We start from the raw sequence: 25880 nt of genomic DNA, 5'->3' as shown, positions 1-25880 counted from the left end.
AAACCGGTCCGTGGCGCAAAAAAGGGTGGAGACCGCTGATTAAGAGGACCCGAGGGAAGCTCGGAAAGCTAAGCAGAAGTTATTTGGAGAGGAGAGTGACTGCCGTTGGTTGAAAAGAGAGGTAAAAAAAACTTCAGTGGTGTTGCACACTATTTTATATTATTTTTTTAAAGTCATTATTCAATACGTTGTCATCGTTAACCCTTTAAAGCCGGTCAGAGCAGCATGCTCCGTTTTGTGTAACAATTTTTAAATCCCTGTAGAACCTGAACAGTGTAAGCTAGCGCAATAATTTGTTTTGCATATGAAACCGGAGGAGTTGTACTTACATCTTATGCCATCAGCTTGTCCTCGGTCACAGTTTCCTTCCACATAAAGCTTTGCAAAAATTGCATAAAAAGCGCTTGCAGGAACAAAAACATAATATTCCAGAAACACGCTTTGCCGATCCGATCAGCTGTTCGTAACACTTCCCACAGTGCAACAGACGTCAGCAGTGTTGCCAACTCCTCAGTAAGAAAAATCGCTATTGGTTGTCCTAAAAGTCGCTAGAAGTCGCTAAATGACGTCATGCTAATCTAATTGTAACCTATGTTGTTGGAGAGAGAAATAACATCGTGGAAGAGACATAAAGTGAGTAAAAAACGTCCTAAATGCATTTAGAATTTATTTAGGACTACAAATTAAATTTCTTTTAGCAATTATTGTTTTTTTAATGTCACAATTCCAACCCTGCTCCTTTACCCGGGCTTGGACCGGCAAAAGTGACCTGAAATAGGCGCTCTGGTGGAGTTACTTTGTGTGTGTGTTTATAAGTAGTTTTAAACCTTGTGATCCACAAAACAGCATAAGAGTAAAAGAGTAAAAGAAGAACTGACTGCGTTACAGCACCCGCTGCTTGTTGAGAGTAAAAGCAATAAGGGCTTTCACGTCTTTTTTTTAGCGGGTCTGAAAACTTGCTAAATATAGCGACAAAGTTGGCAACACTGGAAGTCGCGAACTATCGCATGTCCGCCATTTCCTGCCCGAAACCGGAAGTGACGTCATTTTCGCGGAAATGTAGTTTTTTACTTGTAGGCCTTAAATGCCTATACTGGTGTTTTTATAAGTCATGTTTGACTCTATACTTTTCTGAATAGTTTCTGTGATGCTTAGAACTCGAATTGCACTGCTGGAAATAGTTTATTTTGATGCAGATGCTGTTTTCTTTGCAAATTTGCATCATAGGATTGCTTTTCGTTTTTCCTGCAGTATATAAAAATTGGTGTATCTCCAAAATAAAACTGTGAAGACACTCAAAATAAATTTCCTGTGGTGAGAAACTATTTTTTGCAACTTTTTCGTATTTCAAGTTTTGAGGGATAAACCTCTTAAATTTCTCCAAGTAGAAATATATGTAAAAAAAAACAAAAACGATTTTCAATTTTTTTGTAGTTTATTGTACTTTTTTGCAATTAATGTAATTACTATGGACTTAATGCATACATATTATTAAAATATGGGCTATAACAGTTGTATAGCAACTTGATGCTCCCACAAATGGCACTACAACATGTAAAATATATATATAAGCTCTGGCGGACTTGGTTCTATAGTAGGTCGTAAGGGTTAAATAAATATCGTCAAATAATCGAGATCTCAATTTCAGTGATAATAATTGTGATTATCATTTTTGCCATAATCGAGCAGCCCTACTTTAAACTGCTTTAAAGGAAACCCATTTTAAAGGACAACATGCACAACATCTCTACTTACTGCAGTTAGCAGACTTTCATTTATAGTTTTTAACCCTCATCCTACCAACATATTTAACATAAATGGATTATCAAGAATAATTTCCTTAAAGAAGCAATCATAAAATTTGCATGTTTTGTAAAATTAAAATCTGTACTTTTCTGTGATACAGCTTGCAGCTATTATTGACAGTACAATCCATATTATAATTATTATTACTTTCTTCTCGGCTTGAGGCCTGCAGCGTAGGAGCATCAGTTCTCCTTCTTATGAATGACATGACTCGGGCATGCCCCAGCTGCCTCGGATAGATCTGGTGACATCAGTCCAAAGTTCTGATAACTTTAATTCTGGGAAGCTCCCCTTATAGAAGATGAATGCAGCAATTCAATCGTTCTCATTTAAAATTAATGATATGACATTTTAATTTAGAACCCATGGCAAACATTAACTGGATAAACAGCTCCATTTAGTAGTAAAATTGCATATTGGGAAATTCCCCTCGGAACCCCAAAACATTTGTATTTTTAAGAGTAGAAATGGAAAACAACAATGTGACATCATTTGGAACAAATTCTTTGACAAAGAAAAAATATTGGAATGAAAAAGGAAAAAAATCCCTCTGAGGTATGACTAAAAATAGATCTCCTGGGTATAATCTGTAACTAATCATCCAATAGTCTTCAGTGTCACCACATCAGTTGTTTGGTTTATAATTTTTTTTTTACTGATTTATTTTCCTTTTTGAAGCCTTTATTTGACAGCGCAGCGCAGAAAGTAGACGGGAAAGCAGGAAGAGAGTGGCGTGCACATCCAGGGCCAACTCAAACCCGGGTCCCTGCAGTGGCCTTTGATACATGGGTTGCCCGCTCAACAAGGAGATGTGTAGCAGTGCCCCTGGTCTACTACACAGCACAGAAGATTTGCATTAAAACATTATAGAGCCCAAAGTTATGCTTTCAAAGTGCTTGTTTTGTCCCAACATTTCCATCCCAATTTGTAATATTGTAAAAACAGAGAAGTGTACTACATCCTTGTGTTGGAGAAGCTCCAATCTGAGAGCATTTGTGGTCTTGGCTCGAAACAGATTGGTTCCCTTTCCAGGTTACTTTTCTTTCAAAAGATTCTTGACTAATCACTTTTAATAAAATAGCTGTTGTATGAGCCTTGACAGACCCAAGCATTGTGAGCTTTGAACTGGTAGTGTTTATATCCTTTGGGGCCACATTATGCTTCACTGTTTGGTACCATTGTTCTGTCCACCACCTGCAGTATCGGTTGTAGTCTTAATGCCGAACAAGCTGCCTTGTGTAGTGTTGTCACTGCAGACTACAGCGTTGTCCTGGCTCTGACTTTGTGTTAAACATGCTTTCCTGCCCAAGTCAAAAATTCCAGCCAGTTTGTCTCAAACTCTATATAATTTCAGTTTATACAGGTTATCCTGCTGAGAAAGAACCCTACTTACAAGACGTTGTTGAGATGTTACATCCACAGAAAACCACCCCTGTGTTATGTTATACATTACTTTATAGGGCTCTTAAAAATGGTTGATTGATTTTTTACTACCATACTGTCTGCTTATACACGCGTCAGCCTGTGGGATGCTCACAGAGAGCTGTCATCAAGTTGAAGTGTGCGCAGTCATGTGAGTGTGTGTGTGTGTGTGTGTGTGTGTGTGTGTGTGTGTGTGTGTGAACACTGACACACACAGTCAGCGGTACAGCGTGGTTACAGGGCAGAAAGGTAGAGTGAGTATGTGTGTCTGTGTGTGCACGCCAGGGAGTAATTGAGTTGAATTGGTTTTAATGGGTCTTTATGGGATGTTTGGAGTTATTTCTGTCTGAGGTCTCCTCTGGCGTCCTGGCTCCTCTGAAGGATGGCTTGGCCCTCTGCCCAGCATCGAGGCAGTTCTACACGTTCTCCTCTGTTGTTTCGTTGTTGCGCTCCCTCGCCCTCTCTCTTTCTTCCTCTCTTCTTCTCCCCTGGTGCTCACTTTCCCTCTCTCGGTCATGACAGAGAGCAAGTGATTTTGCGGCACCAGAAAGCGAACGAGTGTTTGTGTTTTCCTCCCGCCCTGCCTCCCCCTCAGAGTTGCGATTTTTAACGGTGGCCCCCTTTTCGCCGAGCACTCACCCCTCTCCGCTAATCGCTGAGCGCCACTTTAAAGGCCCCAGCGAGCAGTCGAGCCTCGTCCCGACTCTCATTTGTCACAGAGATCACATGGTGGCGCATGAGTTAGGACCCTGTGGTGGCGGCGCAATTACAGGGTCGGCGGAAGGGAGCAAAGCCAGCGGATCCAGTGGCAAGGACGACTCCTCGGTGGCGGCACTGAGCTAAACTTTCTGTTCCTGTCTTTTTGATGGACGGCCTGAGGAAAGAGGAGGCACATTATATGGGAAGACGGGGAGTTACTTATAGTGTGTGTGTGTGTGTGTGTGTGTGTGTGTGTGTGTGTAGGCATACAGTGAAAGCACAGCACATTTTGTTTTTGTCATCGCCACTCTTTTTAAATTATTCTCAGCCAATTTAGTGGCGCAAAAAAAAATAAAGATCCAACAAATAAGTGTTGGCAACGACTTCTGGAAACATTCTCACATGTGTTTTGTGAACTTTGAAGGCACATTATGTGATTCTGCACCAGTCAAACCACATCCCAGTTTAGCTCCAAGTATGGACTGTTTTTATTCACTTCTGCCTGAACACTCTCCTTTTAGAATGAGTTACTGCTCTGTGATAACTACATACTGTATAAATATGCTACTGTCTTTTTAGATGTCTTCTTTCTGCTTAATGTAAATGTAAATGAATCAAATCTGATTAAGTAGTGTGTGGTACATAATTTATAATTATGTGTGTGTATTTGTTCACGTCTTTGTGGCCCCCACCGTGTGTGTGTGTGTGTGTGTGCGTTTGAGTTTATGTGCCATGGGAGAGTGACAGTTCTGACCTTAGCCTCTGAGGCCATGCCAGGTCATTGGCCGCCAGCCTCAGAGTGGTGAGGCCACATACTGGGGTGAGCGCTGCGACTGAGAAAACAGGCTTCATGAAAACAGAGTAGGATAAATAGATGGTTTGAAGGCTGGATCGTGGGAGGAATGAAGAAAAAAAAAGATGGGTGACGAGAATGAGACAGACCGACCACAGCACAGAGGAGCAAGAGTCAGGAAGGAGCCTGGTGGAGGAAAAGGCAAATCCTTGTAGCGAGGATGGAGAAAATGCTGAAGATGGGCTCCATGCTGCTCATTAGGTTTGGGTGTGTATGGGAATGGCAGCAAACATGACATTTCCTCTGCAGCCAGCGGAACGACTCCGGCATCAAATAACAGCCCTGCTGCACAATGAGTAGTAAAGCTGTAGCCACCAGAGCTGTCGCCCAGCCCAACTACCACCAGCCACCATGAGCCAGGAGCCTTTACTTTGACTCAGGGCCAGGGCAGGGAGCAGGATGTAACAAACAAGCTTCATACAGATTTGAGACTCTGGCTTGGTAGCTGCATCAAGCATCCAGTTAACTAGACAGGGATACCTGAGCACTGCATTTATTTATTTATTTAATTATTTTATTTTTTATTTTATTTTTTCCAAATTGAGTCTTTAACCTAAAGGGAAACTACTGTCAGTGACCAAGCTGGCACTTAAATCAAGCATGGCCCTGGGTGTGTATCCTTGTTTGGACGTGTAATTATTGTCTGGGAAAATTCTCATAGTAAATGACAAGTTTACTGATTTATAGCACAACTTAAAGTTTGTTGGTTTTTCTCAGAAGCCAGACTGTTTAAGGACAGATTCAGAGTTTAATCAGTCCGAGAATGTTGTGCAATAGAACAAATTAAAGATGAAGCAGATCAACATTTTTAAAAAGACTAATACATTAAAACCACTGCACATAATCATTTGAATGTATTCCATTTGTTGTTGTTTTTTCATCATTCACCACCCTATAAAATAGATTTTCACAATTAAGTTTTGTTTTGAATGCACTCTTCTTCACCAGAACAAGATCTCCTCTAAACACAAATGTGTTTAAAACAACAGGTTTAAGAACATTTTCGGTCTCCGTTCCGAACTCGTGTTTTCAACTTGCCTTTTCTCACTTCCACTCTCATCCTCCCAATTAATATTGCTGCAGTCTTCTGCTCTTCTGCTTTTATTTTGGTAAGTAAAGGCTCTTTGATTCAGTTGACATGAGCCGCAGAGTAATAAACCCATCAGGCACGTGTCCATGATGTAACCATAACAAAGAGATCCCCCTGCCAGAATGTCTTCCTGAGGTTATATTGAAAGATTCATGACATGTTTAACAGTCTTTTGCACACTGAAGACATATAATTTCTTGCATTGGACACATCTAACTGGTCATCTTCTTACAGTGTCTGATGTATTTCCCCTGGCTCCACAGCTGTCTTGAAAGTAGCAGCTTTGCTCCCAGTTTTACCGACATGGAAGGTGGCTGTTATGGGCAAATAAGAGGACAGGACGAGTTTAGAGAAAACGGTCAAACCGCATGATGAGAGCGGATGGTTCTGTCTCCTGAAAGCCCTTCCAGCAACCGGAAGCAACCAAGTTAAAGGCCACAGCCACAATTACTGTGTTGGTGCGCTGCAACAGGGTCCTGTCAGAGATGTAAAAAAAACAACTGAGTTTGTGTGTGTGTCCTCCTTTTTTTATTTTATTTTAAATGTAATGTAATTGAACCTCTGGTGGTGAGGTGAGGTGAATGACTCTGACAGCTGAGGTGTAAATCCAGCCATGGATAGGCTGGAATAAGACTACCAAACCAATTACATTTGGCCTTCTGTAGATGCTGAATAGAGTATATTGAAAGACAGAGGGGAAAATTTGTTAATAGTAGGTCCTTATAGACATGAATAAAATGGTTCTTGTGTTTTATTTTTCCTTCTTTAACAGACGTTGGTGGATGAATGGTTGGGCTATCTTTGTCCCAGATTGAAATGTATATAATGGATTATCTTAAAATCTTGTCCATGGTCCCCCGAGGATAAATCCTGAGGACTGGAAACTAAGTTTGAATTTGACTATGTTTTAGTCACTAACAGGGTGGCTCAAGGGATGTCAGTCTAAAAGACACGTCTGTGTCCAGACTGGAAAAAAAACATAAAGGGAGCAGGTCACTGTTAAATTTCGTACGGATGATGTGATCGTCTGTTTTTTTTCTCCACTGACACAGTGAAGCTGGTTTAGATTCAAATCTGTAGACTGTTATTAAATGGAGTAATTCCTAAAAGACTTTGGTGATTCCCTTTCTTTTTCTGTAGCAAAATTATCCATTTTGTTTGACCTGGAATTGGTTCACTACCAAAGTACTTGTAAAACTAATGACATTCCCAGCATGGGCTGCTTGTGTTTTCTCCTACACGTTTCTTTTGCCAGTACAGTAAAATGCAAGAGTAAGACAACAGGAAGCCTTTTACTGCCACCCTTGCTCTGCACCAAATGAAACAACTTAAATACAGCAAATGCAAAGCCAAGTCTCATATTCAGGAACTAACCCAAGGCAAGGTTGCAGTTTGAACAAGATATAGCCTGATCATATCCAGCATAGGCATGTATCAATTCAAACTCCTACATCAGTCAGTCAATGCAGTCAGCAACAGAGTACCAAAACGTTTCTTGGTTTTAATCTGTCGGTGCAGCTTTGACTGTTTCTCTTAAATGCAGTAACTTCAACCCATCTTATAAATTGCATTAACTACTGTAGCAGCACACCGGCTGCCACTTAGCTGCCCCAGACATTACTGCATTTTGCCATTTTCCAAACATATTGTCATATTGTGCGCTGGCATCCAGCACAGCTTCTAAAGTAGCTCTAACTAACTTAGCTTATGCCAGCTAGCTGACACACTGCCAGTAACTGTCTCTGTGCATTTAAGCTGCATGGGTTTTGCACAAATCTATTAAATAGGTCACACGTTTTTTTTTTGGTTTTTTTTCCCTGAGCCTCTAGTGTCTGAAATTCTATCCCACGATATTGTATAAACAGTGGAAGGCTCCTTTTGTGTCATAAGCATCTGAAGAATGCACTGGTGCAGCGAGTACTATGAGGGGTGTTCCCTCGGGGACATGGCCCACAAGAGGGGATCGATCAAGGCGATGCTGGCGTCACAGTGTAAATTGGAACTTATGTTAGCATTGTCTTCGTGGGTGTGTGTTTGCATAAGCTGAGCAATGGGTTCACCATCGGGGCGGGGAAAAAGATTGGACAGCGGCTCTGTTTATTCACCAGACCTGGATGAGTCATTTCGCTAAGGCAATGCTGACAGCAACATGTCACATCAAGACATCGCCCAGCTCTCAGCTCCTCGCTTGATTCCTCCTTCTAGTGTAGATCGCCAACTGTTGTTATTGTCTTCCAGTGCTGTTATTAACTTCCACATTCCTGAGCATAGTGTCATATCATCAGTGAATTTTGCACACTGAACTCATTTACCTCAGCTGGTTATGGATTGCTAAAAACAGCACTCAGCCTCAGTGAATTGACTTGAAATTAGGTTTCTACTGTGTTAAGTTTAACTTCTATAAGCCCAGCCTGCAACACAATATTTCCAGTGTACCCTGTGGCATGTTGACATTAGTGACACAGCCCTGACTCATTTAGCCTCCAATAAGTGAGTGATAGTGGCACAAGTTTGCCACGGTTATTTAGTCCTTCACAGCCAAAACCCCGGACCTCAGCAATGTAAACATTGCCTCTGTGCGCGTATGTGTATGTGGATCCCAGGCTTAACTTACAGTGCCGTATGGACATGTGATGCTTATTTTCAGCAGGTTATTTGGTTACAACGGCTGTTTGGTTTGTGGTTTTTAAGGATGGAAAAGTATGTGATGTTCTCCCAGCCATGCCTAAATGAAGAGCGTATTGTGCGGTACAGTTATTTCAGTGGAAAACAAATGCACAGAGCCCATGAGTGGAAACGCTGGTCATATACACTGCTCAAAAGCACTAAAGGAACACTTTGAAAAAACATCAGATCTTAGTGTTGGGAGCAAAAAATCATGCTAAATATCTATCTATACTGATACGGACTGGGTAATGTGTTAAGAATGAAAGCTTGCCACATCACATTGGTTGATCAATTACATTTCTATCAATCAACAGTGCTAAATTCAACGACACCCCAAAAATCAAAGTGAAAAGATGACACAGGAGGTCAGTCTTTTTTGCCAAAATTTAATTGCAGGATCTCCAAATGGTACTCAGAAGTTTGTAAGGCCCCCCACATGCTTGTATGCATGCCTGACAATGTCGTAGGTGCAACCTAGCAGCGAAACATAATGTTCCAGAGGTGTGCCGTTAGATTTAGTTCAGTGGAGTTCAGGGGCCAGTCAATGGTATCACTTCCTTCATCCTTCAGGAACTGCCTGCATACTCCTAACATGAGGCCGGGCATTGTGGTGCACTAGTGAGAAATCGGGACCCATGGCACCAGAGTAGGGTGCGACAATAAGTTCAAATATTTCATCTCAACACCTAATGATTGTCAGGGTGCAGTTTTCTGTGCATTGCTCTATGGATATGCCTCCCCAGATCATCACTGACCCAGCACCAAATCAGTCTTGCTGAATGGTCTTACAGGCAGTACATCTGTCACATGTGCTCAGAGTGAACCTGCTTTTATATGTGAGAGCATGGGGCACCAGTGGTGGCGCTGCCAGTTCTGGTATTTTATTGCAAATGCCAATCGAGCTGCACAGTAAGGACAGGGCCCACATTGACACCACTGTCCTGCTATAGATCATTTTGTATTTCTGGCAGTGCTCATCCTGTACCTCCTTGCAGAAAGGAGCAGATACCGCTCCTGCTGATGGGTTCAGGACCTTCCTCGGCCCTGTCCAGCTCTCCTAGAGTAACTGCCCGTCTCCTGGAATCTCCTCCATGCTCTTGAGATTGTGTGTCTTAACACCAAAGCAGCTGAAACTGAATAATAGCCCCCTCTGCTACTTCACTGACCAGATCAATATCCCACAAGTTGAATTGACTTGATAATATACTATTATTAAAAAGTGTTCTAATTTTTTTGATTACTCTTCTTGTAACTCCATGAAAGTTGCACATCTTAAAACAATGCTGGCAAAAAATATGCTCAACACTGGTATCAGAGGTGTTTTTCTTAACTTTATTGATGGAAACAAACTGGTGAGGGTAAAAGAAAAGGCTTGCTGAAGTTGCAGAGAACAGACATAGCTTTGGTCTGGACAAGTGGCAAGTGGATAAGATTATAGTATAGTACTGGTTTTATGTTGTGGTAGATAACGGGTGGAGCAGAGGCATCCTTGTGCAGTAATGTCAGGTTTCAGAAAACCCAAATGCAAATGCCTGGGAGGCTGAGACCTCTAATGTCCATGATTGTCCCATTGGCCCAGTGTACCAGCCTAAATCAGCCCTCCAGCTCGTACGGTTGTGTCATATCCATTTTATAAATGCACTCACACACATGCACAGTGAGGGAAGGAAGCAGATATAGCTGACCACAGCAGGCCGCATGTGAATCGTTCTGACTCTGTAACACCAGTCTCCCTGCCCACATACAGCTGAAGGAGTAGCACCTCCAGTAGTTAAGCTTTCACCTCTACACAGTGTCTCACACATCCAAAAATCACACAGTTATTAAACTGCCTGCATGAGTTTAACTCTTCATTTAGTGTTGTAGATTTTCGATGGAACTTTTCATTTTGGAAGTGTTCTCAGTCATAATCCTACATATCTGCCATCTATAAGGCTTGTTCAAGTTTAGAGATGGCTCACTGATTTATTTATGTGTTTTTTGTTTTTCAGTCGGTGGTCAAAACAGGACGCTTGCTTATCAGTCATGAGGCACCGGTAACAGGAGGCTTTGCTTCTGAAATCAGCTCTACAGTACAGGTGAGTGGAGGCCATGAGTGTATGCATTCATGCATGTCACTGATTGTGTGTCCATGCTGATAGTGTGCTATAGTTGACTTTTATTTGACAATCTGTCTCCCAGGGGTAGATATAAAACTCCTAAAAACTTCTAACTGATTTCCCCAGAGCTGTGGTTTTGAAAACTGAGAGGCCTGCCTCCGAGCTGGGTTTACAGTAGAGCTGAGAAGAGGCACCGATCTTTGCACCATGAAGCAAAGATTATGAGTAAGGTCAAAGGAGAGGTGCTTGCCAGCTAATCTGGCTGCTAACCAGCACGCTCAGCAGCTGGAGCTGCAGCAGTGGCTTTGACACACAGCTCACAGAGGCAATCAATTAAGGCACTTTAGAAACCTCTAGTGCTTCACCACTGCAGTTTGCATCAGAAATGATATTCCTTCTATGAGTCAACAGAAACTCAGACATATTCTCTAGCCCGAGTGAAAATTAATCTCCATAAAATAGCTTAGAATGGATAAAGAGACATTTCCTATGTCAAAGAGATTCACTGATAAATGTGGACTGCTAATAGTTGACTCTGTATTTCTAGAGGAACTATGCTGCCAGTCATTGTGCGGTAAAATATAATCATGGTTGGCTTGAATGTTGAATGTGCAGTTGTGTTGATGTGATTTCCCGAAAAATGAGCATATATAGAATTAATTCAAAATCAATTTTGTCAGATGATGTGCATAAATATATCTTATACTTTATAGTGCCAATGGCAGTATGATTTTTTTTTTTAAACTTATAAACCACTATAACATACACCAGAAAAATTGCTCCACCAACCTGGCTAGGAGAGATTCGTGAACTACACACCCAGGCATGGTTTCAAGAGAGGTACACTCTTGGCTCAATCTTCAAACTGATCAATCACACACTCTGTGTTTATATATCACTTTTTATTTGATTATTAGTTATTAATCTCTGGCACTCTTCTACAGTGTGTCTTTGTCCTGTCTTCCTCCCCTCACCTAAAGATTGTGCCATTGTATTAACACACCTGAATGTTCCAGACTACCAAAACGTTCTAGAGGTGGTCACACTTGCTGATCTTCACTTAGTCAAATTAATTTGGTCAGCTATTTGCATTCGTAATTCTTATAAAACACTTTAAATGCTAACTAGTGTTAGTGTTTGTCCTCTCTTCCTACCCAGCCATGTGCCACATGGCCACCCCTCCCTGAGCCTAGTTCTGCCAGAGGTTTCTTCCTGTTAAAAGGGAGGTTTTCCTTCCCACTGTCACCAAATCTTGCTCATCGGGGAGTAGTTTGATTGTTGGGGTTTTCTCTCTAGTATTGTTGGGTCTTTACCTGATAATATAAAGCTATAGTTCTTGTAATTTGGTACTATATAAATAACTTTCAACTGATTTCACTGAAGCTTGATTCATATATCCACCCCTACTCCAAAAAAGTTCCAGACTCTTAAAGATATCCTCAGGGATCCCATGTGGATCCTCCAGCAAACAGAGCTAACTGATTACTTAAAATTCCTGATATTGTGGGATTTCACAAAATAATAAAGCAAACTTCCAGCTCTGGCATATAGTCAGCTCATTTGGAACTTTCTTCTGTCAGTGTCACAAGTGATTCAGTTGCTTCAGTAACATTTAATGCGTCTTTTAAAATCTAGCCCACAGCTAACTCACAGACTGAGCGGCATGATTATATTTCTTGCTGGCATCCACTTTAGTACTATATCAACTACAGTTCCCAAACTTGGAGCATTATCAGCTTAGATAGCAGTAGAAACATAGGAGTAACATGGGCAGAATCTATTAATATTAACTTTTTGTTTGACATTGTTTGGTTCTCCTTAAGTATATTGGAATTTCCATTTTTTTGCTTGGAACCTGTGGGCATACAGGCCAAGACATCAAACCGTTCAATCAAATTTTAATAAACACTGTTCACTGAACATATAAATTAACCACTGATATGACATGATAGCATATACAACATTTTTAACCTGATTTCTAATTTGGCCCATCTCCCATTTCATGTTCTCAGGTATGCCCAGACAGCTTCCAGCACAGCTGCTGTTCTAACTACTTGCACTGGTGCCCTTTGTGGGCTGTTTCCTGGAACATTATCACGCCTCCTATTAGGGCTGCACGATTTTGCATAAAATGAGAATCACGATTTTTTGGCTTAGAATTGAGATCACGATTCTCTCACGATTTTCTTTTCCAGTATAAATATTTTTTGCACTTATTAACTGCACATCAACTTCGTAACAGTTGAGACTGAACATAAAAACAATAAATAAATATAAAAACAACAAATGTCTCACGTTTTGTGGTTGCCGCAAAATGTTGTACTGCTTGAAATTCCGTCTCCACCGTTGCTCGACGCTGCGTGTATAGAGCAGGTAGTGCAACAATAGAAAAATAGTTGCAGGACGGCACTGTGTAGCGTTTGTCTAGGGTGTTGATCATTTTCCTAAATCCCTCGTTTTGCACAGTGTTGATGGGAGCCATATCTTTGGTCATATCTTATCTTTGATAAGTGATAGCCTCCGTAATTTCTTTGTGCCTGCGGGAGTTCGACGGGTATAGGGAAGCGCTGTATAAGGTTCCCGTTATTGATGTTTGGGTGGTTGACCGGGACGGATTTTCTCCTGTCACTTTCTCATCATCCCTGACGTGCTCTCCGTTGTTTTTTCCCTGCTAATTTTAGCATCACTCGGCACAGCTTCTGTATCACGTGGTATAAGGCTCCGCCCTTGTCATTTGTTGAGCAGGAAGAGTGAGCACTTATTTTCATGCAGATTACGTCCCGGATCAAAATGCGGTACAATCGTCGTCGTCTTTTTTTTTTTCTCTTTTTTTAAAAAATCGTTGTCATTTGGAAATGAGATCGCACATAAGTATGAATCGAGATCGCGATTTTCTAACGATTAATCGTGCAGCCCTACCTCCTATACAGTAATAACAATTTTGGCACAAGAGTGTAAACAAAATAGACTAAAACTCAGCAAAAATACTGAGGAGCTGCACAGATAATACGATGCTACTCATCTAAGGGTTGTGAATCCAGCTGAGCTGTCTGCTCGTATTGGATTTCTGAAATATTGCTTGCTGCTGGTAATGCAAAAGGTCTGCACACCGTAACCACAACATGCCAGAGACAGTCGATGCCAAATTCTGAGCTAAGTACGATGCATGACTAAATGAAAAGCCCTCCCTTTCCCTTCATCCTAATTGCATCTACTCTTGTGTTCTGGGGTAATTATCTTCAGTGTGTGGGGTGTTTTCTCTCTCTGAGACACTCACTGTAGCAGCGACTAGCACTCCCATCTAGATGAGCAATTAGTGCCTTAACAAATGACACATCTCCCCTTTTATGACCACCTCCTCAAAAGTCATCAGCCTAATTGTATGCATGACACACTATGCATTACCTGGAGCAGTTTCCTTGTTAATGCTCGTGAGTTGGAGCTGTCAAATGAAAAAATCGATCCCATGCTCATTTACTGTCAGTCAGATGTTGCCTTCTCCCCCTCCCCTGTTTGCTAGGGCTTAAATGGCCAGTGAGTCATCCACCTCATTCCCATGTTTTCACATTGTGTACAGATGATGTAAACTGTTGGTGTATTCACTGATTGCATCGATCTGCAGTTTTTGCCTGGCCTCGGGAGATTTGGATGCTCTTGTCGGAAAATAAATCTTTACGGTTGCTGATTGTTGTACTTCAACAGGATGCAACTTGACCGACTGGCATCTGTTGCACTCTTAAAACCATGAATTATATCAAAGATATCCCTTCATCAGAGAGAACGTAATGGGCTCGTTGAAGATCTTCTAAAAGGCAGTCTCACAAAAAAAAAAGTGTGATGGCTTTACAACAAGCCATTCCGCTTAAAAATAAATGAGCACAGCGCCATTGACACTTTAAAGACTGCAGCCAGTTACAAGCCCGTGGCATGACAGCATAATAAACGATCGGCATTACCTAGCGCAGCATGTCAAACTTTGCCTTGTGCTGGAGTGATCCAGATGTACTTGCCTGGCTACATGACAGCACCTTTCTCAGCTCTGCTTGACAGTTTTGACCAAAAACATCCTTGTATGTTGCCTAAAAGGGCTGTGAGTCATGATTCGAGCTGAACTCATGTGTTCAGCAGATTTGTAAAGGAAAAGGTGACACACTTTCAGATTTAGCTTGGTCAGGTAGAAGAATCAAACCTGCAATTATATCAGACTAGTCACTAGTTGTAGGGATGTTGTGCCACGTTAAGCATGGTCCTTTTTTTTGCCAGAACATTGAGTTTGTTTTCCTTCCACTCGCTCACCACTGAGGTTTCCTCAGTTCTAATGTGTTTTTACTAGAAATATTTGTTCTTCGCACACAGTGTTAATCAGTCTTTGTTTGACGCAGCTTGAAAAGTCACAAAGCGATTGGTTTGTTGTAACTTTTGTTGCTCACTTGAATGCAGAGTAAATGCTGTCATGTGTGTTCCCTTTGAGTTGTAAAATAAAATGGCCATTTAAATGTGATTGTGCAGTCCCACTCAGCTTTGATAATAATAAGAATAATAAATAAAGCTTCTAAAAATACAGCTTTTAGGGAGATTGTGAGTCAGAGGTCCCCGTCAACAACAATAACATCCTGGAGAGTTTCTGAATATTGGAGACAGATTAGTGGTATTGTGGAAAATCGAGGTCCTAACATATACCACACTTCTTTGTTTACTTGTGTGGTCTCGCAACTGTGAAATCAAGTGAAGAAAAAGATACGCTGGTTGTCAGTAAAGCTTGTATAGTCTGGACTTAGTTGCCTGGGAGCACTGTTTAAACTAAAGTCTGTTATTTTGAAGACAGCGTGGATTCAACTACTATCTACTTCAGACTTTTGGGCTCTTACAGAAAGATCCTCAGATGGAGTCGATCTTCTGTTTTGTGTTATGAACAGAAGAGTGTTTGGTAGGACTTGGCAAGTTTCCTTTATCAGGCTTTGGATCTCACCGCCATGATTTAATGATGTGTCATTTTGGCCCTTTTCGAAGTGTTTTACTGATGTCTGGATCAGACGCAGTAGGGCAGAAAGATGAGGCTCAGGACAATGCTTTTGTGGACCTCAGGGATGCACAGAGAGAAATGGTGAATCATCCTACAAAAGCGTTGCAGACATGACTAAAGTAGCTTCAGGTTCCAAAAAAGTACTTGCTTTGGCTGATCATTTGAAAATAATAAAATGCTGCATAATTGTGACCACGCTGGACGACAATAGCTCTTGGCAGCTTCAAGCAATTAGACTGGAGTGTACTTAACATAACCTATGTAGGGTATCAAATATGGTAGTTTTCTAACTTATGCTTGGTGTTCTCCAGTTTCTGCTTCACTCTCTAACCACAAATGACATTGCACTGAATCATGTGGCACTGTCACGGTGGGGGTTTAACAGTTATTCACTGGCCCCTTTGATTCCCTGCTTATTGTTCCACTGCTAGTGGTTTCGATTATTCTTGTGTAATTAAACCTAACAGAATCAAACATCCAGCTTAGGATGTCCTGTTGAGTTGTGGTCCTCTGCTATGATACAATTCAAAAGCTGGCGTCTCCACTCTGGCCCACTTGTTATTAGCCGAGGATGAAGGCCTTGCCATCTCCTGCCATAAATGCCTTCTAAATCAGAATCAGGTTCCTGGTTGCCGGTCAGACGCATCTGAATGAGAAGCAGCCCAAGGCCCTGGGCGCTGTTCTCCACAGTGGTAGGCCCCCCGCCTCCAAACTGTCGTTCTCCATCAGGGGATACACTAAACTGCCTTTAAAGTTCAATGTGTAAACAAGAAAGCTCCTTCAGGAGATTTGATTGGATACATGTAGTGCACTGGCTAAGAAGGTCTCCTTCCGCTCATTATCATCACTTGCTTAACAGCAGGAAGCCCACACCAGGCCAGTAATGTAAGTTAATGGCTTACCTATATGAAATAAAACCAGAAGTCTAAACCAACAGCAGCCGCAACAATTCTCAGATAAAGAAGCTGACTGATGACAGATGAAATCTTTTTTTTTTTTCTTTTAAAAAAAAATGTTATTTATAGTTGGCATTTTTCATGATCCAATCTATTTATTTTCTCTAGCGGCCTCACTGTATAGTTGTTCTTATTGTTAGAAGAACTGCAATTCCCACACATTGTTCTCACACCCACTAACTTTAGTAAGAGGCCTCCGTTTTTTTTCTTTATAGTGGATCCTTTCTGAGCTCAATGGTTTTTCCACAGGTCTAATATCAACAGTACAACAACAAAACAATGTCACATTCACAGCTCTGACACGAAAGCCTTTCTGTTGTATTTCTTAGTTTTATTTCATTTCTTCTTTGCTGCACATCCGATAAGTAGCAACTTGCCTTATCATTAACTCAGCATAACACGATGAACTACCTGTGCTTTACTTTGCAAACTTATTCAAAACATTAAATTGACTTTGCATAGCATCAGCTTACAATTACTATGCGAGTAAAGATCAGAACAGAGATGTTGCATACATGCTGTATCTGTCCTTCCATCTCATTATCATTGGGAGAGCTTTAAAAACACGTTTAGAAGTCATGAACTTAACACTAACTGAAATCTAGCCGGTTTGGCTTGGGACTTTCTTAACTGATATAGCATGTGATACTGGCTCTTTTCTACCCCTGTCTGACTGCAACCTCCAATCTGCGGGTGTTTCTGACAATCTAAATATCATCATTTTGATTCTAAGCCCCCGCTGTGTAGTATTTTTAAATCCTGCACCACTGCAGGACTCGAGCTTTTTTGCAACTGCCCTGTTGACATATTTTTATTCTGACATTTAAGTATATTACATATAATGATGCACCTCTCATAAGATAAACACAGATTTAAATGAAATCTGAGATGCATGGCTGTCCCCCATCCAGCTGGGATGGCAGGCAGTCAAACTGCTGTACTTTTTTCCCACTTCCAGTAGATGTATTTAAAGGAGATTACAGCTCTGATCCAGACAAAAAGACCAAACTCCCGTCTGACTAGTTTTCTGTAGTCGGACAGGGAATAGATCTCAATGTTGTAATCTCAGTGGACAAGGATCATCACATTGTTGCTTCCACTAATACCCTGAGATGAAGAGAAAGCATCATGTGGTGTGGTATTTTTCCCCTCTTCAGTCTTCAACAGAAATTCATCATTTCATAAATACCTTGGACAAAAGCTCATTCACTACATATCCTGCTGTCAAATGAATACTGTAAAAAAGCAGGGCTTTGCAGTCAAGGCTGCACAGGAGCAAAAAGACTGATCCAGATCCAACAAAATACAATCTTATTATGAGTGCCAGAGCTTTGCTCCAGGCTGTCTATTCAAGCACACTCCTGTTCAACGCTGAGATTTGACATTACAAAGTTTACAGGTTTTTCAGTAAATGAGTATGAGAGCCACAGTTATCTGCTAATAAAAGCCATTAATGGTGTTTAAATTCTATGTGCAAGGCTAAAGAACTAGTCTTTTAAATCATCTGCATCTCCAAAGAAACAGCCCAGATTCCAAGAAGCTGGTATATTTTGTAAAATGTAGATTGATACTAGAACAAAAAATGAACAAATCACTGAAACTATTCATTTATTTATTTATTTTAAAAAGTAGCAGCACAAAAAGAACATATCAGATGCCATCCTTGCAAAATTTTACACACCTTGAAAGCATTTTGGAACTGAGGAGACCAGCTGCTGAACTTTGAAAAGCCAATGTCTGCCCTTTTTTGTCTGATATACAATTTCAGCTGCTCAGCAATTCAAGATCTCTTTTGTTAACCAAATTTTTTAAATTGGTGATAAGTCAGTGCCCGTTGACAGTCTTGGATTGCATACAGAATGTGGATTGGCACTGTCCTGCTTAAATAAGACATTGTCTGTTTAACAGCACATGTTGCTCTAAAAGTTGTAGTCGTCTTCAAGCATCAGTGATGCCTTCACAGATACGGACATTGCATTTCAACGTCATGTCAACAAAATCTAGTTTTTAAATGGTTTACAAATCATCTCATTCTGTGTTAGCAGAGGTAAAACATGTCTGCCGTCTGCAGCAGTTGTACAGTAGCACCACTGTTCAGTGAAAGCTTCAGACTTTACAAAACGGTTCAGAACAAGTGTGTTTTTTCTTCTTTTTTTCCCTCCTACTTCTCACGTTCTCTTTTCAATCTCCTTCATAGACCCTAAGGCCATGGACATTTGTCAGCACATGAAAGTAGCGCGCTCAAGCAAACTTGTAAAGAAATGGAAAAATATCTGCCAGAGCCTGTTGGAGCAAATCAGTCACAGGTTATTCTGGAGTTCACAAGAAAAGGAGGAAACAGAACAGTGAAGTGGAAAGGAAGGTTTGTTGAACTAGTTGTCTCCATTCACTGTACATTCATTAAAGCTAATCACAGTAAATTAGCTGGGTGGAGCAGATTGCCAGTTGTAGAGCACTGTGTCCAGATGTTGGACAAACAATGGTGCCAGCAGCAGGGAAAGAAAATACTTTATGGTAAATCAGGTGGAGCTCCCTGTGGGGTTTAGGTTTTAATTTTTACTGTAACCTAAATGAGAGGCCACAATGACCACTAAACAGGTCTTCATTTGCCGATCCGGTCTTCTGATTTTAGGTCTCAGAATAAATGGTCCTTTCTAAACCTATTTCCATGCAAATAGTGATGTTAGAACAAATTTCCAGTAGTTGCATAACTTGTTTGAAGTACAAAAATAAGCTCATATACACTTTTGCAGTCTGTTGGTTTAAAATTTGAAGCCCCAGTTTAAATGGTGAATAAATAAGGTGATAGTCCCCATTCTTTACATTGACCAAGACTGCATGACCCTGCAGTTAAATGAGACTTCTCTGTTGTGATGTACCGCTTCTCTAAATGGAAATAGTTTTAGTAGCTTTGAGAAAGCTTCATGAGTACTTTAGTGGTTTTTTGAGGTTTCTAAAAAGTGTGGTGAAGTTGCAGAGCACAGTAGTGCAGAGCAGCAGTTGGCCTTCACTTGCAGCTCTTGTCTTGTCAAATTAGGAGGAGGAGGAGGGAGAAATACATACATATATGTATTTCTCCTGGAATGGGGGCCGTTGAATATGACGGGAAAATTAGTTTGTTGGTGTAAATATCATATGATTGGATATTTCTTAGTAGTTCATGGTTTATGTGAATCCAGACCATTTGAATAATGTGAAACAGCAATCATCCATCACCACCACAGTCACACTGCTTTTCTGTATGTTCATTAAGAAGTGATGAGAGTACACTCCTCTTTTTTAACTCTTTAAAGTTTGCTGAAACATGACAATTTGTTTTATTAATAAATATTAATTTGCCTATATTTTACTTTGTATCATATCTGCCACATCCAGTTGAAAAAAATATGGCTTAAAAAAGCATTGTGCAATTTAATGGTAATGTGGAAGTGTCAAACTCACAAAAACATATACAAATACACTATATTTTCAAAAGGGTTCACTCGTCTGCCTTCACATTCATATGAACTTGACATCCCATTCCATTTTGATGTCAGCCCTATGCAGTTTTAATAGCTTACACTCTTTTGAGAAGGCCTTCCACAAGGTTTAGGAGTACCAGTCCAGACTTGTTCATTGGATTGCCTAATGGAGAAGCTTGATACATGTCCACTGCAGTGTTGCTATCAGTGTGTGAAGAGTGGGAGAATTGTTGCATTGACAATCCAACACAATGGGCAGCACATTGAACACATTTTATAAGTGGTCAGAAACTTGTAAATAACTCATGAAAGAATAAAGTTACGTTGAAACCAAGCACACCATTGTTTTTCTTGTGACATTACCAATAAGTTTGATGTGTCACATGGCCCTCTTCCTATTAAAAAAACAAAGGTTGTATCTAAGATGGCCGACTTCTAAATGGCCACCATGGTCACCACCCATCTTGAGGAGTTTGCCCCCTCACATATACTAATGTGCCACAAACAGGACTTTAATATCACCAACCATTCCCATGTTATTGCGGTGTATCCATATAAATGGCCCACCCTGTAGTAATTAAGGGGACTTTTGACACCCCTGGTATCAAAGTCCTATTTGACGGTCGCAGACGTGGATTGGAAACCTCCATTGTACTAACAGGGTGTTCGTGGCTCAAGAGTTGGGAGTTCGCCTTGTAATCAGAAGGTTGCCGGTTCGAGCCCCAGCTTGGACAGTCTCGGTTGTTGTGTCCTTGGGCAAGACACTTCACCCGTTGCCTACTGGTGGTGGTGATGGTCAGAGGGCCCGACGGCGCCAGTGTCCAGCAGCCTCGCCTCTGTCAGTGCGCCCCAGGGTGGCTGTGGCTACAATGTAGCTTGCCATCATCAGTGTGTGAATGTGTGTGTGAATGGGGTGATGACTGGATGTCCAAAGCGCTTTGGGGTCCTTAGGGACTAGTAAAGCTCTATACAAATACAGGCCATTTACCATTTAACATCAGCTCCACACACATCAGCAATCTACTGCTGCTGGAGTCGTCTTTCTTTTGTCTTAGTTTCTCTTGTTGCACTTTTACAGGCTGCAAAATCACTGTAGCATAAAAGATCTCCTCATCAAGTCTGACATTCCTCATTCCATAAGAAATGAAGAACATAGTGTGAAACATTCAAGTCCTGCCTTGCCGACTATCAGAGTGCTCCAATGGCAGCCAGTTGATGGGTTCATAATGCAGAATTACATGCATGGCTAGGTTACTGATGGTGTTGGTGACATAAGACAAACAGCAAAGACAACGGCATTCATTCGGTATCAGACTGTAACTTCAGATAATGTTTTGTTGTTGTTTTGTTTTTTTCTTTGAGTTGTTCGCAGCTCAGTTTAATCTGAAAGGTTAATCGGAAAGAGTGCACTTCAGGTCTGTTTCTGCAAATCTGCGCACAGGCTTCCTAGTGTGTTCGTGTAACTCATCAGGGGGTTTGTCCCATTCAGTGTGTTTTGGTCAGCTTCATTCTGCTTTGTCTCCACAGGAAGAGGTCAAAAGCCACTATGGAGACACGAGTCATGGCTTGTTTTGTACTCTGTCCAAATTGTCCCAGTAATACTTTGCTCTGAGCAGTCTGAATGAGCCACGTTAGATCATATTATACATATTAATCAAAGTAAAGTTTGTTTAACTCTCAAATACCATTTTGCTGTTGCCCTAAATTTATCTTTATTACAACGTGTAGTTTGTTTCTCTGCTGTCAGTAGTTCTGTGAATATAAATTTGAAGGCGAGAACAAATCACCAAGGTCAAAGTGCTGAGTTGAGGAAGTACCAGTGAAAAAGCTGAACTCTGAAATCCTGCTAAAACAGCAGAAGAGGCTGATATTTTTCAGCTACTCATTGAGCCAAACTGGTTCTCACGTAACTGACAAAAGGTGAAAAAGCTAATGAAAACAGCAGAAGAGGCTGAGATTTGTGCTGATAAGAGGTGAAAATGCTGAACCAATCAGAGGTACTGCTTCTGTCTGCTTCATCAGGCTGTGTACTTGTATGCATTTCTGCCATGGACTGTTAACAAGAATCTGAGGTCCATATTAGAAAAGCTGGTAAAATCATAATAAAAGTTTGCAGAATTGTAATAAATGATGAATATGAATTACTGGTCTGTGATAGTGTATTAATTTGTAGTGGAAGAAAACATGTGGACAAGGTGGAATTGAACCCACGACCTTTGGGCTTCAGACCCGTATCATTACCAACTGCGCCACTGAGAAGAGAGTGAGCACCTGTAAAACAGGGTGATGAGCAGTCAGAATTAGATCGCGGTAAGAGGCGAAAAACGCCGTTTTTTGGAGTTACAAAACGTTGTGTAACTCAAAAACTAGGTTGGATAGAAGCACAAGTACTGGGTGAATCAGCGGACTTTGGTTTACTTTGACTGCGATTTTCATAGCTCTTTGTAATTCTGTCGCGGAGATATGACGAGAGAAGAAACTGCTTCATTTTCAGAGTTTGAAAACTGAGAGGAGGACAGATTTCCACCCCTCAAACAAACGAAATTTATGGCTCAACGGTAAGATGACTGTAAAAACTGCTCCGACCGTGAGTGTCAGCAGTGTCTGAAGATGAATTGGCACAAGCCTCATGTCTTAACTTTGCTTTGTTACGGAGATATGACGATTTGAAAATGCCTCTCATTAGAGAAATCCAGCGCTGGTTTTGAACAAACTCTCCGTTGACTTTCTATGGAGAGTTTTAAAACTTTGTGTTGCTCTGAGGCGATTTGATAAAAATCTGTAGCTTCCACAACAGTGACAGTGACATTTTCTGAAAGCCAGCAAAAATACCTACGTTTTGATGTATAATTTGAGGAGGTTGAGTGAAAATTGAGTGAGTAGCAAGAAGTTGTTCAGACATGAAGAGAAAACTGAAAAAGGACCAGCACACACTCTGAGTTAATTGCATAGCAACCATAGCAACGCATATATTTTCTGAAAAATCACAATTTTGCAACTGAAAACTTTAAGAGGCATAAAAGTAAAACGGTAAAAGATTTGAAAAAGCTGAATCATACCTGAATAGCCCAATCATTTGAGAACATTTTAAAGTTTGAATGGTTGTTCTACGTGAAAATATGAGGAAGTAGTTAAGTTTCAAAAACAAGAAAATTTTAGCAGAATTGCAGAAGTTTCCCATTCATTTCAATGGGACAAATTAAGCTTAATATTTTAAAAAGTATAATAGTGAAAAATACCAAAAGACATAGCACACATTAGTAGAAATAGCAGAATAGTTTAAAATTTGAACGGTGAAAATCGGCTGAAAATTGTGGAAGTAGTTAAGTGCCAAAAAGTGTACGGAAGTCCCAGGAGGAACTCAATAGTGTGGATGCTTAAAGGATCCACACAAATAACGATGGTGGCTTTTGTTCTAATCATGCAGGAGGAGTGCTTTCTTAACCTGGAGGCTCCAATCAGCAGGGTCTGCGGTTACGACACCCCCTTCCCGCACATCTTTGAGCCCTTCTACATCCCAGACAAGTGGAAGTGCTTTGAAGCAATCAAGAAGATGATCAACTACTGAACCACCCCCATCAGGTAGGAGAGAGCTGACAGCTTCTTTTTGAAGCAAATTTATGATGGGACATTATGTAATTTTCTAACTCTTATTCTATATTAAAGCCTGCCAACAGCTACCCTGTAATATGTATTATTTATATCAGTAATGCAAACATGAGAAGGTGACTTAACTACGACCTGCCTTCAGGAGCAAGAAGCATCATTATAGGAAATCTGATTGCCTCTTCTCTTAAACACTCAGATTGTGTTTCATATAAGCCGTCACTGCACATGTAGAGGATTTTTATCAAGACTTACAAATGTTGTTGCCATGCAAAACTGCATTTTATTTATCTGTTGGTAGTTGCCACTGTTGGATATGTTGTGCATTTGAACGGTTTTGTGCAAATTTTGGTAATTACAAACATTACAGGTTGCTAGTTGTAACTACAATGACTAATACAGTCTTAGTTTCTGGGAGTCATACAACATACAGTATTGTTTTTAAACCAACACCAAATTTTTCAATTTATTTAAGAGGGAACAATTTAACAGTGTTTTATAAGTAAGAAAAAAAATGAAGGCATCTGGTTTTCATGTAACTGTGTAATACAGCGCTCCAACTATTAAATAGTGTTCGCCCATAAAGTTACTGGAGTTGAGATGAGAAAAATAAAGTTGACCTCTTGCATGGGTAAGCTTCAGTAGAGCTAGAGTGTTCATGGTCCATCTTTGTTGTATCTGTTTTTAGAGCTTAGCTGAGTGTGCGTGATCGTATCTAGTCCTAATTGTTACTGTGTATATAATATTGTCTAGTAACATTTAACAGGTTCTCCAAATGTTCTGCATGGTACAGAATACAGATGTTTGAAGTCATCTTATGTGAGGTATTGGGATGATGATATCATCTTATTACTTCCAGTGAAGACAGGGTTTTTCCTGGCTCATGCAGGGCTGTTAGTGGGTAATTGCACACGTGTCTGCATACAGTAAGGACGATCATTCTCTATAGCTTAGTTTGTGAGAAATACGTTTCTTTTTCTTTTTTCAACCATTTCTTAACAGAAACCATCCTTTAGTAAGAAAAACAAAACATTTAAAAACTAGAAAAATTTGCATTTCCTGCGAAAATGCAGTGTGGATGCCTTAACGCAGAAGATGTCTGTTGAAAAAAGCTGAAAAAATTGAAAGTTGAAAAAAAAATGCAGGAATTGAACCTGGCCCTCCTAGTTTAAGGGCGGCTATTTAGCTCACTGAGCCAAACTCATACTCAAAAAGAAGAGGTGGAGAGATTGACAATTGTGCTGAAATGAGCAGAAGCTGCTGAGAATTGTGCTGATAAGAGGTGGAAAGGCTGAAAATTTTTCAAAAGAGCTGAATAAGCAGAATTTTGGCAAAAAAAAGAGGTAAATTCTGCTGAAAAGAGTTGGATCAGCAGAATTTCTGCTGAAAAGAGTTCAATTAGCAGAATTTCTGTTGAAAACAGCTGAAAAAACTGAAAATTTTGCTGAAAAGTGGTGAAAAAACTGAAAATTCTGCTGAAAAGGGGTGAAAAAGCTGAAATTTGTGTTGAAAAGAGTTTAAAAAGTTTAACTGTTAACTGAAAGAAACGTTGCCATAAGTGGGAACCCGGACCTCCCAGTCCGAGAACGGATGCTCATCTCACTGAGCTAAAACACAGGTCAACCCGGCAAGGAAAATCAGTGAGGCCACTGATAATATTCAGAAATAGGCAAAAAACATTGCAAAAAATAAATAAATTCAATATCTCAAAAACTATAGAAGTTATGAGCACCAAAAGTCATAGCCAGAAAGAGCAGAATTTTTTAAGATTTGAACGGTGAAAATAGCACAAAAACTGAGGGAGTAGTTGAGTGCCAAAAAGTGTACGGAAGCAACTAGTAAATAGTGGAATAAAGAATAAAGAGAAACAGGAACTGCCTTTTGGCATCCACACAATAAATCGCTTTTTTAATGATACGTCTGATTTTCTTGTGACTTTGTATTTTTTAGAGGGTTTTGTAAGATTCAGTATGGGTGGTATGGTAGTGTAGTGCTTCTGAGCACTGTTTTCTCACCCGCCCCTGAATTTAATAAGCAGTTAAGAAAATGGCTGGACAGGAGATCCAGTATGTAACTTGGGGGGGGAGGGGGGTGTTACGGATTCAAATATTGAGGATGGATACAAGAGGAAAACCACAATAACAACACTGGTCCGGCCGGGTTGAGTCAAACGATGATTTTAATGATCACACGCGTGG

General features: G+C 40.5%; 1 protein-coding gene across 1 annotated transcript in view; it reads left to right on the top strand.

Moving 5' to 3' along the window:
- bckdhb (branched chain keto acid dehydrogenase E1 subunit beta) overlaps positions 1-25880 on the top strand; it is a 78761-nt gene that overhangs the window by 38130 nt on the left and 14751 nt on the right. The window contains exons 9-10 of the mRNA XM_005741312.1: positions 10529-10615; positions 23504-23658. Of these exons, the coding sequence (XP_005741369.1) occupies positions 10529-10615; positions 23504-23644 (228 nt within the window). The 3' untranslated portion in view covers positions 23645-23658. The remainder of the gene's footprint in view (positions 1-10528; positions 10616-23503; positions 23659-25880) is intronic.

Source organism: Pundamilia nyererei, unplaced genomic scaffold (genome assembly GCF_000239375.1).
Source record: "Pundamilia nyererei isolate P.nyererei 1_Seehausen unplaced genomic scaffold, PunNye1.0 scaffold00109, whole genome shotgun sequence".
NCBI lineage: Eukaryota > Metazoa > Chordata > Actinopteri > Cichliformes > Cichlidae > Pundamilia > Pundamilia nyererei.
Note: the sequence above shows the minus strand (reverse complement) of the source record. Positions and strands in the feature narration are given on the sequence as shown.